We start from the raw sequence: 17028 nt of genomic DNA, 5'->3' as shown, positions 1-17028 counted from the left end.
TTAGTTATAGTATACAAAACTATAGTAACTAAAACAGTGCAGTATTGACATTAAAAACAGACACATAGATCAGTGGAACAGAGTAAAGAACCCAGAAATAAACCCACACATATGTGGTCAATTAATTTACAACAAGGAGCCAAGAATATGCAATTGGGAAAAGATAGTCTCTTCAATAAATGGTATTGGAAGAACTGGACAGCCACATCCAAAAGAATGAAACTGGACCCCTTTCTTACCCTGTACACAGAAATCAACTCAAAATGGTTTAAAGACTTGAACATAAGACCTGAAACCATAAAACTCCTAGAAGAAAACATAGCTGGGGGGAAGTTCCCTGGTGGCACAGTGGTTAAGAATCTGCCTGCTAATATAGGGGACATGGGTTCAATCCTTGGTCTGGGAAGATCCCACATGCCAAGGAGCAACTAAGCCCGTGTACCACAACTACTGAAGCCCGCGTGCCTAGAGTCTATGCTCCACAAGAGAAGCCAATGCAATGAGAAACCCACGTACCACAACAAAGAGTAGCCCTTGCTCGCCACAACTAGAGAAAGCCCACGCAACAACAAAGACCCAACACAGCCAATAAATAAATTAAAAAGGAAAAAAAAAAAGAAAAGAAAGAAAACATAGGGGGCAAGCTCCTTCGCATTGGTCTTGGCATTGATTTTTTTTTTTTTTTGATTTGACACCAAAAGCAAAGACATCAAAAGCAAAAAGAAATAAGTGGGGCCGCATTAAACTAAAAAGCTTCTGTATAGCAGAGGAAACCGTTGACAAAATGAAAAGACAACCTATTGAATGGGAGAAAATATTTGCAAATCATATAGCTGATAAAGGATTAATGTCAAATATATAAAAATAATTCATACAAAAGAATTAAAACTCATACAACTCAATAGCCAAAACAAACTATCTGATTTTAAAATTAGCAGAGGAACTGAATAGACCTTTTTTCAGAGAAGACATACAAATGGCCAACAGGTACATGCAAATGTGCTCAACATCACTGATCAGGGAAATTCAAGTCAAAACCACAGTAAGATATCACCTCACACCTGTTAGAACAGCTGTCATCAAAAAGACAAGAGATTACAAGTGTGGCGGCAGTGTGGAAAAAGGGAACCCTTGTGCACTGTTGGTGGGAATGTAAATTGATACAGCCACTTGCAAAATAGCAGGGAGGTCCCTCAAAAAATGAAATACAGAAACTATTATATCATCCAGCAATTCCACCTCTGGGTATATCTGAAGAAAGTGAAAACATTAATTTGAAAAGATACACGCACCCCCACGTTCACTGCAGCATTGTTTACAGTAGCCAAGATATGGAAACAACATAAGTGTCCATAGATAGACGAATGGATAAAGAATGTGGTGTGTGTACACAATGGAATACTACTCAGCCATAAAAAAAGAATGGAATCTTGCCACTTGGGACATGGATGGGCCTTGAGGATGTTACACTAAGTGGAATAAGTCAAAGAAAGACAAGTACCATATGATATCGCTTATTTGTGGAATCTAAAAAATATATAAAACAAACAAAAGAAAACAAAACCAAAACCAAGCTCATAGATACAGAGAACAGACTGGTGGTTGCCAGAGGGGCAAGGAGGTAGAGGAGAGGTAGGTGAAATGGGTAAAAGGGGTTAAGAGGTACAAACTTCCAGTTATAAGTTTTGGGGAGGTAATTATACAGCAGTGTGGCGTATGGTCAGCAACATTGTGTTGTATATTTGAAAGTTACTAAGAGAGTAGATCCTAAAAGTTCTCATCACAAGAAAAAAAATTTGTAACTGTGTGAGGTGATGGGCTTATTGTGGTAATAATTCAATAATACATATATATGTCAAATCATTATGTTGTATACCTTAAATACATTATATGTCAATTATAAATAATAATTTCCCTTAAATAAGACTGGGGAAAAAAAGGAATGAGGTAACTTTCTATGTGTTGATATGAAATGATCTCCAAGATTTTAAGTGAAATGTGCAAAATGGTGTGAAGGAAAAAAAGTGGAGAGAGGACCTATAGAGGCGTATAGGCTGGTAAATGCAGAGTACTTGTGGAAGGACACCCAAGGTGAGAGTCGGGGGTGTGGGAGACTTCATAGCACCTGGGAGCTTTTCCCTTGTGGCTGTGCTATCTTAAACATCTTTCTTTAAAGCAGTAGGCCTGTGTGAAGGGCAACAGTGAGACTAGGAGGTGGCCATGTTTGCACGTTTCTTTTGGGCAGCCTGGGCCCAGTGCCTGTGTCCTCAGGGAAACAGCCTCCCCTCCCGGCTGCACGTCTCTGCCGACGTGTGTGAGGCATGGTCAGACCTCCATCTGCGGAGGAACTATTCCTTGAATCTGTCTGCCTGCGGGAAACTGGTGACAGATCTCAAAGGCCCTCCAGGGTTGGGGGTTCCTATTGGAAAACTGTTGCAGCCACACAGAAATCCTGGTATGTTTTTCCAAGGTGAAGGGCTTTCATTGCCCTCCAGCGTCCCTGTGGACTTCTGGCCAGGTGGCCCCACAGTAAAGCACTTTATTCTTTCTTGGCAGACCTGATTGTAGCTGCCCTCCTTCCCCCGAATAAGTGAAAGTGCTGGGGAAGTGAAGATGCCAGAAGTCTTTGGACTTGCCAGGCCAGGAGAGCAGCCACCCTGGCAGCCGTCATTTTCCACTGAAGGCTGGCAGAATCGGCAAGCAGGAACGCATTTGGTTTTGGGGAAATAGCCATACTCTTTGCTCCCATCGGAGTGAATGCTTCCGCTCCTTCACAGGGGCCGCCTTGAAGGGCTGGGAGCCTCCCAGCATGGGCTTCTGAGACCCAAGGTCGGGCTCCAGACCTGGCTGCAGGGCCTCAAACACTGAGGATGATCACGTCTCTCCACAGAGAACACCTTCTGCAGCGGGGACCACGTGTCTTGGCACAGCCCTTTGGATAGCAGTGAGTCAAGAATTCAGCACATGCTGCTGACAGAGGACCCGCAGCTGCAGCCCGTGCAGACACCCTTTGGGGTGGTTGCCTTCCTCCAGGTGAGGCACAGGTTAGACATGGGTTTGAGCCTTCCCTAGGGGCAAGTCCTGGTAGGACAGGAGGGCTTGGGTGGGGCAGTGAGGGAGTGGAGATTTCCTTTGTTCTGCTTTCTAGTGTCTCTGATGCTTTGTCAAGTAGATTTGGATGGCCTGATTTAACCTGCTGAGATGGGGTAAGGGGGCAGGGGCAAGGGCCATGTGGGTAGGAGAGGATGGCTATAGCTGGGAGGATAGCGGGGAGGGTATTTCTGTGAACTTGTAAGACCCAGACAGCCACAGTCACAGGACCTGCAGGCAGCTTTGCGCTGAACTTGCCCTTACCCAGAAGGGGCATGCATCTACCCCAGCTGCACCCGGGCTGCCTGTTGATCATGGTGGGGTCTGTGTGAAGGTTCAGTTGTTTCCTTTGAAATTTACTCAAAGGCTCAGCCCCTGATGAGGAAGGGCGTTTCTCTTCAAGCTGCTGTCCCCCTTTGGTCATCGTTCCAAGCTTGAAGGGTCTCAGAATCTCTGTTTACAATCCCCATGATCCTAGACTGGGCAGAAACATCTCCCTGGACCTCCCCTGCTTCCAGAGACATGGGCTGGGGACCCATCCTGAATTGGCAGGGCCCTGATTTTCTCTTCTTCAGTCTAGGGCTAGCCTTTGTGTCACCCAGACACCTGAGCCATCACAGCAGGGCAAGGGGTCAGACCTCAGTGCCCTGTCTGTGGATCCATCCAACTCCTAGTCAGGCCGCTGTCCCCTCCTAAGGGAACTATCCCATTTTGGACACATCAGCCCCTGCGCAGAGATCCTGCCTGTGGTCCCTCAACTTGGGGGACACTGAGAGAGCCTGGTGGCTGACCTTCCGGATGGGTGGGAGGAATGGCCATTGATGCATAATGGCATTTTTGTCCCCGGGTCTCAGATTGTTGGTGTCTGCACCGAGGAGCTCCACGCAGCCCAGCAGTGGAACGGGCAGGGCATCCTGGAGCTGCTGCGGACGGTACCTGTGTGAGTGCACCCCTGTGCCACGAGGTGGGGGTGGGCTCCCTGGGCCTGGGGTTGGGAGCTCCTCCTTCCCCCCACATGTGGTCGCCCCCTTACATTGCTGCTCAGGCCCTGGGTTTTCACACTGGGGCTTCCTGATCACTCTCCCTGACTGTCCCTGGCCACTAACTACTTCCCTGTGTTCTGGGCCCGGGGCAGCAAACCGGGCAGGCTGCAGACCCAGCCCATCAGCTCTAGACCCTCAGTTACCATCCTGTCCCCTCTCCTTGTCCACAGCGCCGGCGGCCCCTGGCTGATAACTGACATGCGGAGGGGAGAGACCATATTTGAGATCGATCCACACCTGCAAGTATGTCTTAAGTGAGGAAAACCTTTCTAGCACACTGTGCCTAGGCCTCTTCCAAATAACACTGGCTTTCATCCTGGGGAAATGGAGGAGCTTTATTTGTGAGTGAGTGGAAATATGGCATGATTTGGAACATGCCCCCTGAATTCTGCACAGCACATAAGGGAGCAGAGACTTCAGGCCAGGAAAACCTGTCTTAAACACATGTTTTTTTGCATTTTAAAAGGATTGATTTTTTTAAATTTGTTTTTTATTTATTTGTTAAGGTTTTTTTTTTTTAATGTGGACCATTTTTTTTTAACTCTTTATTGAATTTGTTACAATATTGCTTCTGCACTGGAAGGCAAAGTCCTAACCACTGGGCCATCAGGGAAGTCTCTAAAAGGACTGATTTTATTGAATGCAAATTATACATCAATAAATCTGACCAAAAAATCAGATCACCAGCAAGGAAAGAAAATTAACATAGTGGATATTGCTTGCCCAGTACTCATCCTGCCATGTTCCCCTTCTTAGAAGAACACAGACTTTCTTTCAGGAAGACACTCTACCACTGCTGCCCTGTAACAGACAGTAGAACAGGTGATAGTGACCCCACAGCCCAGCTGCAGAGGGGAGTGCTGATTGTCTAATGATCCCACCCCCCTTTTAGATACATTTTTTTTTTTGGTTTTGATAATTCTTTTTTATTGTATAAATAAAATAATATATACATATTTTCTCATAGAAGAGAAAGGCACATGAAAGACAAGGGCTATTGGTGTGTTTAAGTTAGTCATCAGCAATGACAAAGAATCCATCACAGTTGATTTGTTACTTAGTTGAATACAGCTTATTACAACTATAATTTTTTTTAAGAACTTGTGTTGAGATACAGTTAACATACAATAAACTGCATATATTTAGAGTGTACAATTTGGTTTTTTTTTCTTATTAGTAATGTATCTATGGCAGTCCCAATCTCCCAATTCATTTAGATACATTTTTCATCTTGAGGAGTCAGACAGCAAGCTCCTCCCCTGGGTAGGTTTGCATCCCTTAATATGTAAAAGCAAGTCTTTATACACACAGGCCTGCAGTTCCCACTCGCTGTGGCCCACCTATACAGAGAGAGTGTCAGTGTTGTCTTTGGGTTTTTCAGAAGCAGCACTCTGTTTGCATGCAGGTGAATTTTGAAAGCCACATAGAGCATAACTTCCTTTCTTACAGGCTGCTCGTGAAGCAGGAATTGCAGACAGCTAATAACGTCGTGCCTGCCTCCTTCTCCCTTGCCCCTGCCCGTTGCAGGTCATTGCCATCTCTGAACATTTTATGCCTCTGTGAAAATCTAGTAGGCCACAGGCAGCTGCCAGGAGTTATGTGTCCTTTAGGAAGGGTGGGAGGTAGTGGGGAGAAGTAGCAGGCAGACATGTAGCCAGAAGTCCCTGGGCTCCTTACTGCAGACCTGGGAATTCTTGGGCAGAAACCCTGCTTATTCACAGGTGATGCTCCTCTAGTTTCCTAGTGCCTTCAGCACTGAAGCTTTCCAATTGCTGCCAGGATCCTCTGTTATCTCTACTTTAAACTTAGTTTCCTTGTAGCTTCTGCTTATGTAAGAGCCAGGAACCACGAAGGCTGGGTGTCCCTAAGCCCTTGTTCTGCAGCTACACTGGGCTGTAGCACGGGGCACCGCGGGCTGTTGTTTGGCCCCTGTCCCAAGTGCCAAGTGCTGAGAAAGCAGCTGATCCTTTAAACTCCTAGGGTAAGCAGCCCATCCTTCCTCTGCATGCTGAGAACCGTTCTCCTCTCTAGTCTTCAGGCACCCTTGAGGCTAGCCAGCAGGACCCAGAGCACTAGTGTTCTTTAAAAGCAAGCAGGGGCACCTTGGTGAGAAAGTCCAGCTTCCTTTCCTTGGGGCTCTGTGCACCCAGTGGGAGCTCTTCTGTGCTCACTTGTGTCTCTGGGGCCCGCTTGCAGGCAGTTCATTTTAGAGCTGCTCCTGGTCCTTTACTCCAAGCTCTACCACCAGTCGTGTGCATGAACAGGTCCGCAAACTCCTCTGCGTCTTCGCCGTTTCTTGTTTATTCATAAAGTAGGTGGGCTGAACTCGCTGAGCCAAGAGGTGTCCTCAGCTCGTGGCTTGGGTGAGGGGCCTCAGGGTGGCCAGGGGAGAGGGAAAAGCGTCGACTCCACCCGGAGCAAGCCAGGGCCCACACAGCCCTACCTGGAGCACAGAGAGCCATTCCCTGTCATCAGCCTCCCCCGCCTCTGCTCAGAATCCCCAGCTTTGCCCCGGCTGATGGTAGCACTGGGGAGGAGGAGAGTGGGGTTGATGGGAAGGAGGCTTTGGGCCAGGGCCACCTGCTGACTGGTCTCAAGAATAAGGACCCTCTGTACGCTTACCTTGTGCTTCCCTGGCCGGGCTTCCTGGCCCAGCAGCAGACCAGTTTGGAGCCTGTGGAGCCATGGGGAGAACGTCCCCCAGACAGGGAGGAGCAGGCTCTGACTGAGGTGCTGACTCAGGAGTTTTATTTGGCGCACATGACTGTTTATGAACAAGGTTGCAGGAGCCTCCCAGATGACCTTTCATCCAAAGCCCAGCATCACAGCTATGTTTTACCAGAAATCCCACGGTGTTCGTGTTCAGTTCTTCCTTGAGGCCATTTGGAGAGTGTTTGGACTCAGCAGTGCCAAGGCTTATGTGAAGGCAGGGCCTCTGGTGGGGTCTGCATATCGTCTCTGCCCTCCAGACCCCTGTTTCAGTCTAAGAAATGGAAAAGAATCTCTCCATCCAGAACCCTTGGCCAAACAAGTCAGCAGGGCTGCAAGGGGAAGGCCTGCCCTTCTGCTCTCTGGGGGCTCTTCCCTGCGTGACCACACCCTCTGCTGTTGGAAGAGGAAACTGCAGGTGTGTAGTTGGAGAAATTGGGCTGAGCCCTGGCCTCTTTTGCCTGTGGCCAGCTCCCACCCTGGCCTTTGGAGCAGCGACTGGGTGATCAGCGAGGAGAGGAAGGACTGTGCCTTTCCTCAGGGGGGTAGTTCCTGGTTCTGCCACATCCGCTCCATGGGCCAGCACAGGGTGAGCAGAGTCAGGGCTCTGAAACAGGTGTGAGACGGTCACTTTCCTGGAAGGTGATGATGAGAGAGGAGAAGCTTCTCTTGGGATTTTCATTCTTCCTGGCTTCCCTAATTCCTGGTTCCCCCAGAGGAGCCCAGTGGCTGGCAGAGACCACCGTGCATTAGTAACTAGGGCAGAATAAGGTCAGAGATCCTGCTCTTCCGGCACCTGCCCCGTGCACAGCTCTTACCAGGGCTCAGTAAAGGTGGTGGTGAGCTCGGGCCACTGGTTCACTGAAGGAACTCTGGCTCTTTGGTTCTTTCCAAGCAGGAGAGAGTTGACAAAGGCATTGAGACGGACGGGTCCAACCTGAGCGGTGTCAGTGCCAAGTGTGCCTGGGATGACCTGAGCCGGCCCCCCGAGGATGACGAGGACAGCCGGAGCATCTGCGTCGGCACTCAGCCCCGGCGGCTCTCTGGCAAAGGTGGGAGTCGTTGCCTTCCCTTTCCCCAGGCTGGGTTTCAGTATTTCCTGGCAGGATTGAAACAGCAAGTGAGGTCTTCAGCAGGGTGGAATGAAGAGAGCTTTACTGGCCCATTTCTCTTGGGTTTCCTGTGTGTATTTCAAATCGCACTTCCAGCAGTGACCATTGTGCCTTAGATTTGCCCCTTGCAATCTGAGGTCAGAGAGGTGAGTGGAAGCCCTAGAACAGTTACAGGAAACGCCATAGTCCACCCAAGTGCAAGAGAACAAGCATCGGCCACCCATGGAATTGACACTTGGCCCATCCTTAGCCTGAAAGCCATGCCAGACCCGAGGATCTTTCTGGCCTCGGGCCCTCCCAGGCCTCAGATGAGAGAGGCCTGAGTGTGAGGCCAGTTTGCAAACTTCCCCACCCCAGTCTCTTGCAGATATAATGTAAGGGGCGTAGGTAGGGCACTCTTACCTGCTGCATTTTGTCAGGAGGCCTTGGGGAAGGAGGGTATGGCTCCCCTGTTGGAAGCTCACCATACTGGTCTTGGTTAGAGAAACAGTCATGGTTTTTAAGAAAGGGCATCCCTAACTAACTATAAAAGAAAAGCAGCATTTACATAGACATGTGCTTATAGCTGCTTTTTCTACTTCCTTTCTCTATTCTTCCACCATTTCTTACCTTTTGAAGAGTAAGATACCTAGAGTCCTGAATAAAACAGCAATGCATGTGACAGCACTTATAAAAGGTTTTCTTTCCATAAAGAACAACTTAAGCCCTTAGTGCAAATATCTGACCCCTTTCTTTCCTTCCTGCTTATTCTAATTATGTGCCAAGCCCCGGGGAGGTCCTGAGCGAGTGTTGTTAGAATCATTCAGTTGCTTTTGACAAAAGAGCTAATTTAAGGAGGGATTCACAGTTTTGTCCAAAATTTCAACCATTATTGGCTTTTTAAAAAATTATAAAAGTAAGATCCATGCCACTATAACAAGTCAAACACTAGAAAAGTTAATAATCACCTCCATCATCTAGTCTAAGCCCACCCTTTGACCAACCAGCATTAATTTGCTTTTTTGTGTGTGTTTGCGGTTTGCAGAAGTAAATCTTAGACCAGAATCTCAATATAGGGGACCAGACTAGTAAGCTTCACCCAAAGACCAGCACCTTGCAAAGAAATAATTTAACCAAGGGACTCCTTTCTCACCTGCTGGCTCTTGGCAGACCCGTGGAGAGGCAGGGTTCCCTGGGACAGGACCAAGGTGGGGAGATGGCTCAGTATCTCACTGACCTAGCCCAAGGGGAAGGGATGGCAGGGCCAAACACCAGCTGACCACCCAGAGCCCAGGAACTAGTGTAAGGGACGCCTGCCCATTCATGGCAGAGCCCTCGCAGCCCTTACTGGCATCCATTAAGTGGGCAGAATCCCTGGGTGGTCTTGCGCAGTGGCTGTCTTGTGAGTCACTGTCTGGAGCCATGCTGGGGGTAAGCCTAGGGCCTGTGATGCAGGAAGGGAAAGGACAGTAGAGGCAGTCCCTGCCTTGGAGAGTGCCCTTCTGCAGTCCAGAGGCCATTCCTTGTCTTCTACAAAAATGGTGCTCTTCAGACCCGAAGTTTCCAGAGCACATGATGCCTCATCTGCCATGTGCTCGTGCTGCACTCAGCACAGCTGATGCCTGGAGTGGCCTCAGGACCGGCCTTCTCGTGGGGGCCTTTCCCCAGCACATCTGCAGAGCCAGGATCCAAGGACGGGAATGGGGATGCAGGGGGCCCAGAGGGCCATCAGGTGACTTAGTGATGTCATTGCAGACACAGAGCAGATCCGGGAGACCTTGAGGAGAGGACTTGAGATCAACAGCAAACCTGTCCTTCCGCCAATCAACCCTCAGCGGCAGAACGGCCTCACCCACGACCGGGCCCCGTAAGTGCCCCACCCATAGAGGGGCTTAGTCCAGCTTCCTGACAGCAGTGTCCCAGGACTGGGACAAGGGGGCAGGCAGTTTTGTTCTTCAGGGCCTGTCCCTATGGGTTGCACGAGAGAGAACAATGCCCAGAGGCCCTGCCTGACGGACTCAGGGTCTCTGGAGCACACAGATCTATGGTTCGTAAGGGCCTCAGAGGGGGGCCCAGTGGACCAGAAATATAAACAACGGTAAATATTTACATGGGCTGTGTGAGCAGATGGGAGGCCAAGCTGGGGCAGAAACTGACTTGGGGCCTCCCAGCCTTGTGGAAGCCCATTGTGCTGAGCACGGTTCCCCTCCTTATCTCGGCCTCGGCCAGAGTTGCCCTTCCTTCCTTCCTGGAGCCTGGTCTCTGGCTGATAGCTGCGACCCCAGGGGCCTCCCTGTCTGGCCAGCCCCGGACTGGACGCCTGCTGCTGAGGCCCTTCTTCCTGCCTCCCTTCCATGGGGCCCAGGGAAGGGAAGGGAAGGGAAGTCCTCTGCAGGCCTCGGCTGTCTGCTCAACAACCCCTATTGCTCTTAGGAGAGACTGACCACCCCAGAGGGCAGATCCTCCTCCTGCCGACCTCTCTTCCTCTGATAGGGGACAAATGGTGGGCAGAGCTGGAGCTGGGCACCCCCTCTGCCTTAGTCCCAGGGCAACTCTAGGGGATACCTGCTGGCAGGGCGTGCCTGGGAGCTGGCAGCCCAGAGCAGGAACCCTGCCTGCCAGAGAGGAAGTTGCTGTGCCCTGGGCTAAAAGGGAGGTGGACCACTCCTGCAAGACCAGGGCGATCCATCCTTCTTCTGAGAAGTCTTTATTACACACTTGTTGTGTGGCAAGCTCAGGACCCAGAGGGCCATCTGGGGTGTAGGCTCTTTGGGGGGTACATGAACTGAAACAATTAATTAATTGGTATGATTCTGGCTGTGGATGTAATTTGTTGGAAATAGTTACTTTGAATTCTGCCTCCAGTTGCTCATCCATGATCCCCAGAAATGGTAATGATTTAATGCGCCACAGAAGGGACAAGTCAGCATGATCTGGAGTAGTTAGGGAGGGCTTCTTGGAGGAGGAAGAACATGAGATGGGCCTTGAAGGTGTCCTAGAATTTTAACAAGCAGAGGAAGAAGCTGACAGGGGTGGAACAGGGGAGGCCTGGCTGGTTAAAGTCGAGACTGTAACCTGGGAGCAGACTGTGGAGCAGGGAGAGTTACTATGGCTGCCCAAGATGGCCCACCTGGTGAATCTGCCATTCAGGAGCCATAAGAGTAGAGCTCTTTGGCAAGAGCCTAGAGAAGCCTCCACTGCCACCTCCAAGCTGCTTTCAACTCCCGCCAGTGGATTTCTGCAGCCAGCTGCCTTGAAGGAGCTGGCGTAAGGCACCGTCTTCCCCTGGCAGCAGCAGATGGCTAGGCTGAGTCGTGGGGCATCTGGAAACTCTCCACCTGTGAGTCTGGACCCTGTCCCAGGGCCATACTCCTTCACACGTCCTGAGCTTGGCCTCTTCCTCTGGGCCCCGTTGGCACTGGTGGGAGGTCAGGAAGTATTTGAAGGCTTAAAGGCTCAAGCAGATTGTCCCATAACTTGTAGACAGTCTCAGTCCAGATGGCCCTTCCACCTCCAAAAGTCAGGGTTTCTGGGCAGGAGGGAAGAGGCTCCTGTGGAGGCAGCCCTCTTGCCCCTATTATATATCTGGGACAAGTCTGAGATCTCACTCCCTGTCTTGCGTGTACTTCCAGCTGCTGCACCCCCAGACATTGTAAGGTGCACAAGGTTTCTGGATGCAAACATCCAACTCAGACTCAGACTACTGGGCAGTGGGGCATTGGATCTGGTCCAAGGGCTATCTGTAGACACACGGCAGAGGCTGTAGCCTCTACTCTTTGGCCTGAGTTGGCTAAGCTATGGAGAGATGGATAGGAATAGATCAGAGGTGCAGCCATCGGGGATCATCTCCCCTCAAGGACCCAGTCGTGTCTCCAAGGTACTGGAATCTGCAGTCTGAAGGGAATCAGAACGTCTCCTCTAAAGTTGTTGGTGCCGGTTACCAATTTGTTAGCAATTGGTTGAGAAATGATTCCTCCTCCTTTGCCAAGAACATTTTCCAACACCTGCTCCCCCCTCCCCCCGCCACAGTCTCCAACTCCCGGTTATCTCAGGATCGATGATGGTGGACTCAGTTCAGATTAGCAAGCACGACTGTAATATCTGTGCTGCCCACACTGGGACCTGACCCCATTTCAGATAAGCTGCATGGATTGCGACTGAGAAAGCTGACCCAAAGTGTGCTGGCACCAGTGTTTGTCCTCTCCCTGTGGGGGAGCCACCGGCATGGGCCCTATTGTGTCCGATTTCCTTTAGTCAGGGTTTCTGGGCTGGGGCTCTGCTGCATGGTCTTCGTGGGTCCGAGAGTGGTTTGAGGAGGCTGAGGAGATAGAGCGGAGGTTCAGGAGAGCCGATGGGGCCTGGGCCTTCGTAACTGGGCTCTGGCCTACCTGGGGGAGTCGGGCCCCTGCTCGTCTCCCACCTTAGTGGCGACTAACACTGGCAAAGTGTGTGTGCCAGGTGACGTGCCAAGTGCTTTCCACCATCCTCATAGCCACTCCGTGAAGCAGATAGTCTTAGCATCCCCCTTTTGTAGACGAGGAAACTGAGGTACAGAGAGGCTAATAAGTAACTTGGCCAAGGTGAGGAAAAGGGTGGCACTGAGGGCCGTCCCTCAGCCATTAATATGGTGTGATCCTTCTTACTCCATTCTCAGGGACCGCATGAAGGACACCCCAGACCGTGTCTCTCACGCTCATAGGCGGACCGCCTCTAACTAGTCAGAGCAGGAGCTGAGACCGCTCCCTTGACACCAAGGTCGAGGCTAAAGCCCCATGTTAGAAGCTTACTGTTTGTATTTAACTCTAGGGAGGACATGCCGCCAGCCTCTGTGCTTCCAAATCCCGGAGATAATGAGATGTGTCATTATTGGCTCATTTATACCAGAATTACTTTTTGACACAAAGCCCTGTTTTCTTCATGTTCAGAAACAAAATCAACCATATCTCTGGCCCCTCCACCACTTCAGGGCTAGGGGATTTCTTTCTTTCTTTCTTGAGGCCTCACTTCCCGCTTCCCAGAAAGGCAGGCCCCTTTGGGTAACCTGCTCCTCTTCCACTGGCCCCTGCCAGCCCTCCTCCCACTGCCTTCCCGGAAGGGGAGTCCTTGGCCCTCTTTGGGGCTTCTTCCAGCGTTTCACAACCCCTGCATTCCAGCCGTGAAATTTGTATCTGGCTTTTCCCAAGATGATCAGTTGAGAAAAGCCTCCTTCGGCATGCTGGCGCCTCCCTTCCCACTGCCTGCCCACGTGAGTTTGGGAAGCAACTCCTTTGTGCCACTGAGGGGAGCCCGGCTTAAGGACTGTGCTGGCCAACATTTATAAAGACCTGGCTTGAGGGGGAAGAAGTCACTGGCATCCTCTGTCCGAGTTTGCCTGGTTAGACGGAGTCTGGCCTTTGCTTCCCAGCCTCCTCACAATGACCCGGGGGATGTGTGTGGTCAGGTGCATCGCGTGGGGAGGTTTGCATTTCTGTAAACTTGTTCTGATGCTGGGAACCTGCATCAGTGTACCAGGACCCTCTCCTCCTTCTGCCAGTGAGTCACTGATTGAGGCTGGGGGACCTTTAGGGAGCTCTCTGGGTCACATAACACCCCTCCCACTCCAGAGAGGGGCAGGGGCAGGGCTCACGCATATGTGTGCACATGTGTTGAGGGGGGAGAAACACTTTCGCCTTTAAAAAGCAAACTAACCATCATTGCTGAGCTAAGTTTCTCAGTCTTCTGGAATTGCACCAGCAGCTTTTAAGGCTTTTTTTTTTTTTTTTTTTTCTTCTTGCTTTAATTTTCTGGAAAATTAAGGTTTTGTAGCATGATTTTTCCTGTTGTGACATTTTCAGCTGTACCCTTCCCCTAACATGCGCACAAAACACGTATGTATTTCTCTCCATTTTTATGAGTGTCCCTGCTCCCATCTGTTTGGCCTTTTGGATGGGGTGGCCCTGCTGCCTCTGTTCCCATCTTGAATAGCTTGTGACCTGGCCAAGGAGTCATCCTTTAGAGATAATTGTGTTTTGTTTTGCTCAGCCTATGAGGCCCATGAAGATTAATTAGAAGAAGAAAATATCTTGTTTGCATCCAGTGAATTGGGTGAAGGAAGGTGAGTTTCCATCTGGGAAAACAGCAGGGCTATTGCTATTGCTTCCCGCACACAAGGCAGTCTTGGGTAACCCTGCTCTAAGGGCTCTATCGTGTCAGTGCAGCCGCCTGCCCGGAGCCCGCATGTGTCACGTTGGCTCCCCTCAGCACTCCCACGCTGGGGAAGTACGGTTGTTTTCACTGGAGAGAAAACCCAAAAAGAAACAGCCCTGCTTTCAGGGCCCCAGCCAGTCCCCACAGGGCTGATGGGAGGAAGGGCCCAGGCCTCTGTGATCCACATTTGTCTTGCTAGTGCCTTTCCCAGAAATACACATTTGAAAGGGCAGAACAAGGGCTCCACAGCAGTCCTGCCTGGGTGAATTTCTGTTTGAGCTCCATTCTCTGCTCCACTTCCCCAAAGAGGTGAAGCCGTGGCCATTGTTAACACCCCAGCCTCAGAGTTCATGGCCAGCACGTTGAATTCTCAGTCCAAACTGCATCTCTCTTCCTTGAGTTGCACAATCAGGAGTATTTTTATCGCCCATCCTTGATCCTCAGTGCCACCCAACACTTCAGCAGTGAGTCACTTCTCCAGGGAAGGGAAAAGGAAGGCTCAAAGGTGAGAACTGGAGAGAGGAAATGACTCAGTGTCTCAGAAACCAAAAAGCCAAGGGCTCTGGCTGGAGCAGGCTCATTCAGGAGAGCAGGGGTCCTAGTCTCCTACCCAAGTCAGACCACAAGGCTGCGGGTGGAGGTCCCCGGTGCCCAGAGGAGTTAATAGTTCATGAAGGAATTCACCAACCTTGATGCAAGTTTTCCTCACTCTGTCTTCTTCACCTACACTCTGTCCCACTGTTCTGTCATCACATTCCATCCTTGGGATGTTCACGGTGAAAATATTGCATTTTATCATTTGGTTGTTGGTGTTTACCAATAACCTTTTAAAGGCCTCTTACTCCTTGTGTCAACCTCATCAGAGAATTTGTCCAAATTCAGATGATAACAGTGACTGTGGAGGTGGGCTGGTGCCCTCACCCCCACCCACACCCTGTCCCAGTCCTGCCCTGAAGGGAAACCTGCAAGTGGTTCTTTCTCTGGAAAGTTCAGAGCTTTCGTCAGCAATCTGAAAGCAAAAGGAATAATCTCCCAGGCTAGCAGCAGAAGCCAGAGGTTGGGCTGGGCTCAGCAGGCCAAACCCACTTCACTTCTGAATAGTTGCCAACCCGGGTGCCCTGGTTCCTGCTCCCGGGCGTCCCCAAGGAGAAGGCCCCAAGTCATGTGGCCAGTGTAGACGTCATCACTGTCAAAGGACTGGGATTGTGGCTTAGGGGAGTCTCGGTTGGGCTCCTCTCCATTCTGCACCTGCTGCCATTGATAGAATGTGACCAATACCCTTCGGCTAAAGTGGAAAAATTAAGATTTTTCAATCTGTAGAGATCAGGGTGGAGAGGAAACATGGACATGGTTCTGTCCATCTGTGAAGTGTATGTAGGGTGAACAGGGGCATGTACTATAAACTGTGCAGCACTGGAAATCAAGAATCTGTCCTGGTACTGGAAGGAGAAGGCATGTTAGGATATGTAAAAAGTCCCCTTATACAGTGGGAAGTATCAATATAGAATGTGTTATATAGACAGGTGGTGAAAAAGAGATAAATGGAAAGATTTAGATCAATTGCTGAATTACTGAGGCATGCCTCTGAGCCGTCCCATAAACCACTCCTCAGTGCTACCAATACAGGAAGAATCCTGGGCTGGACAGGTTCTGTGACCAAGCAGGAAGGTTTTTTTGTTTGGTTGGTTTTGGGGGGTTTTTTTGGCCACACGCGATATGTGGGATCTTAGCTCCCTGACCAGGGATCGAACCTGTGCCCCCTGTAGTAGAAGCTCAGAGTCTTAACCACTGCACCACCAAGGAAGTCCCAAGCAAGCAGTTTTTATTAAGTATCACCATATGCAAGACCCTGTGTTGTGGGCTACTTTTGTCCCCATTTTACAAACTAGAACACAGAGGCTTAGATAGATTATATAACTTATTTTGGGTCAATGAGCCAAGATTAATAAAGTTAGAGCCACAATTTGAACCTTGGATTCTTTGAATCGAGATCCAGACCTCATCACCACTGAGTACGGCCTGTAAAAGAGGATAGAAGTGGAGGAAGTACCTGAAGATTCACAGGAAAAAATAACTGGAAAGAAGGCCTTGGAAGTCGTCTCCATACCAGTATGCAGAGTAAAGCTGGTGTTTTAGTTTGCCTGAAAACTCCTGAGGGTGGTAGTTCAGAGAGGAGCATACTGAAAAATAGAGTGAAATCTGCTAGACGAGATGCTCCACCAAAATGAGTGAGGAAGACATATTGGGAGGAGGAAGTAGGATCCAACGTGAGGAAGAGGCGAGAGGAACTGCCACTGTGAAGGCGCAGGGTGATCCCATGACAACAGCTGTGCGGCAGGAATGGAAGACAGTTCAAGCTGGAGTCGTTTGGAAGGATCCTCCGGAGAAATGTCTTTAAGAAGATAAAATTGGTAAATATTCGCTCTATTTGAAACTCTTGGGAGAATCTGTAGGCCATTGGTAGGTAGTATAGGATTGAGATAGCAATAAACACATAGAAAACCAATATGGTTATTAGATACAAGGAAAATAGAAAATCACACTAGAAAGGAAAAGTAATCATAGTATACTACTCTACATGACTCAGTTGTAAATAGCGTTAATGGAGTATAATAACGTAGACACTTAATACTGATCCAAGCAAACTTACAATAGAGTTATCTTGGGAAGGTGGGAGGGTGGGATGGAAGGGAGCAGGAATTCAATAGGTAAAGCCTGAAAAGGGAATATACCAGGAAATAGAAAGAAAGTATATTAGAGGTATGGAGGAAAATACCAAAAGAATCAGCTAACAGAGATGACAGTGGTTGTCCCTGAGGAGTGGGGAGTGGGAAGACTGCTGACCATTGTAATAAACCTTAGAGAACTATTTAGCTCTTTAAACTTTAAAAAAAGAATAGTAGGGCTTC

At 49.6% G+C, this 17028-nt stretch overlaps 1 protein-coding gene across 2 annotated transcripts in view; it reads left to right on the top strand.

The window, feature by feature from the left end:
• SUFU (SUFU negative regulator of hedgehog signaling) overlaps window positions 1–17028 on the top strand; it is a 106310-nt gene that overhangs the window by 66213 nt on the left and 23069 nt on the right. The window contains exons 4-8 of one of the 2 annotated variants that reach the window (XM_057736113.1): window positions 2891–3033; window positions 3945–4030; window positions 4304–4376; window positions 7741–7894; window positions 9689–9800. In XM_057736113.1, coding sequence (XP_057592096.1) covers window positions 2891–3033; window positions 3945–4030; window positions 4304–4376; window positions 7741–7894; window positions 9689–9800 — 568 coding nt within the window. Of the gene's footprint in view, window positions 1–2890; window positions 3034–3944; window positions 4031–4303; window positions 4377–7737; window positions 7895–9688; window positions 9801–17028 lie in introns of both variants that reach the window. The other variant, XM_057736112.1, reaches the window with a different exon arrangement.

Source organism: Hippopotamus amphibius, chromosome 5 (assembly GCF_030028045.1).
Source record: "Hippopotamus amphibius kiboko isolate mHipAmp2 chromosome 5, mHipAmp2.hap2, whole genome shotgun sequence".
NCBI classification, from domain to species: domain Eukaryota; kingdom Metazoa; phylum Chordata; class Mammalia; order Artiodactyla; family Hippopotamidae; genus Hippopotamus; species Hippopotamus amphibius.
This window is presented reverse-complemented; position numbering and strand designations above follow the sequence as displayed.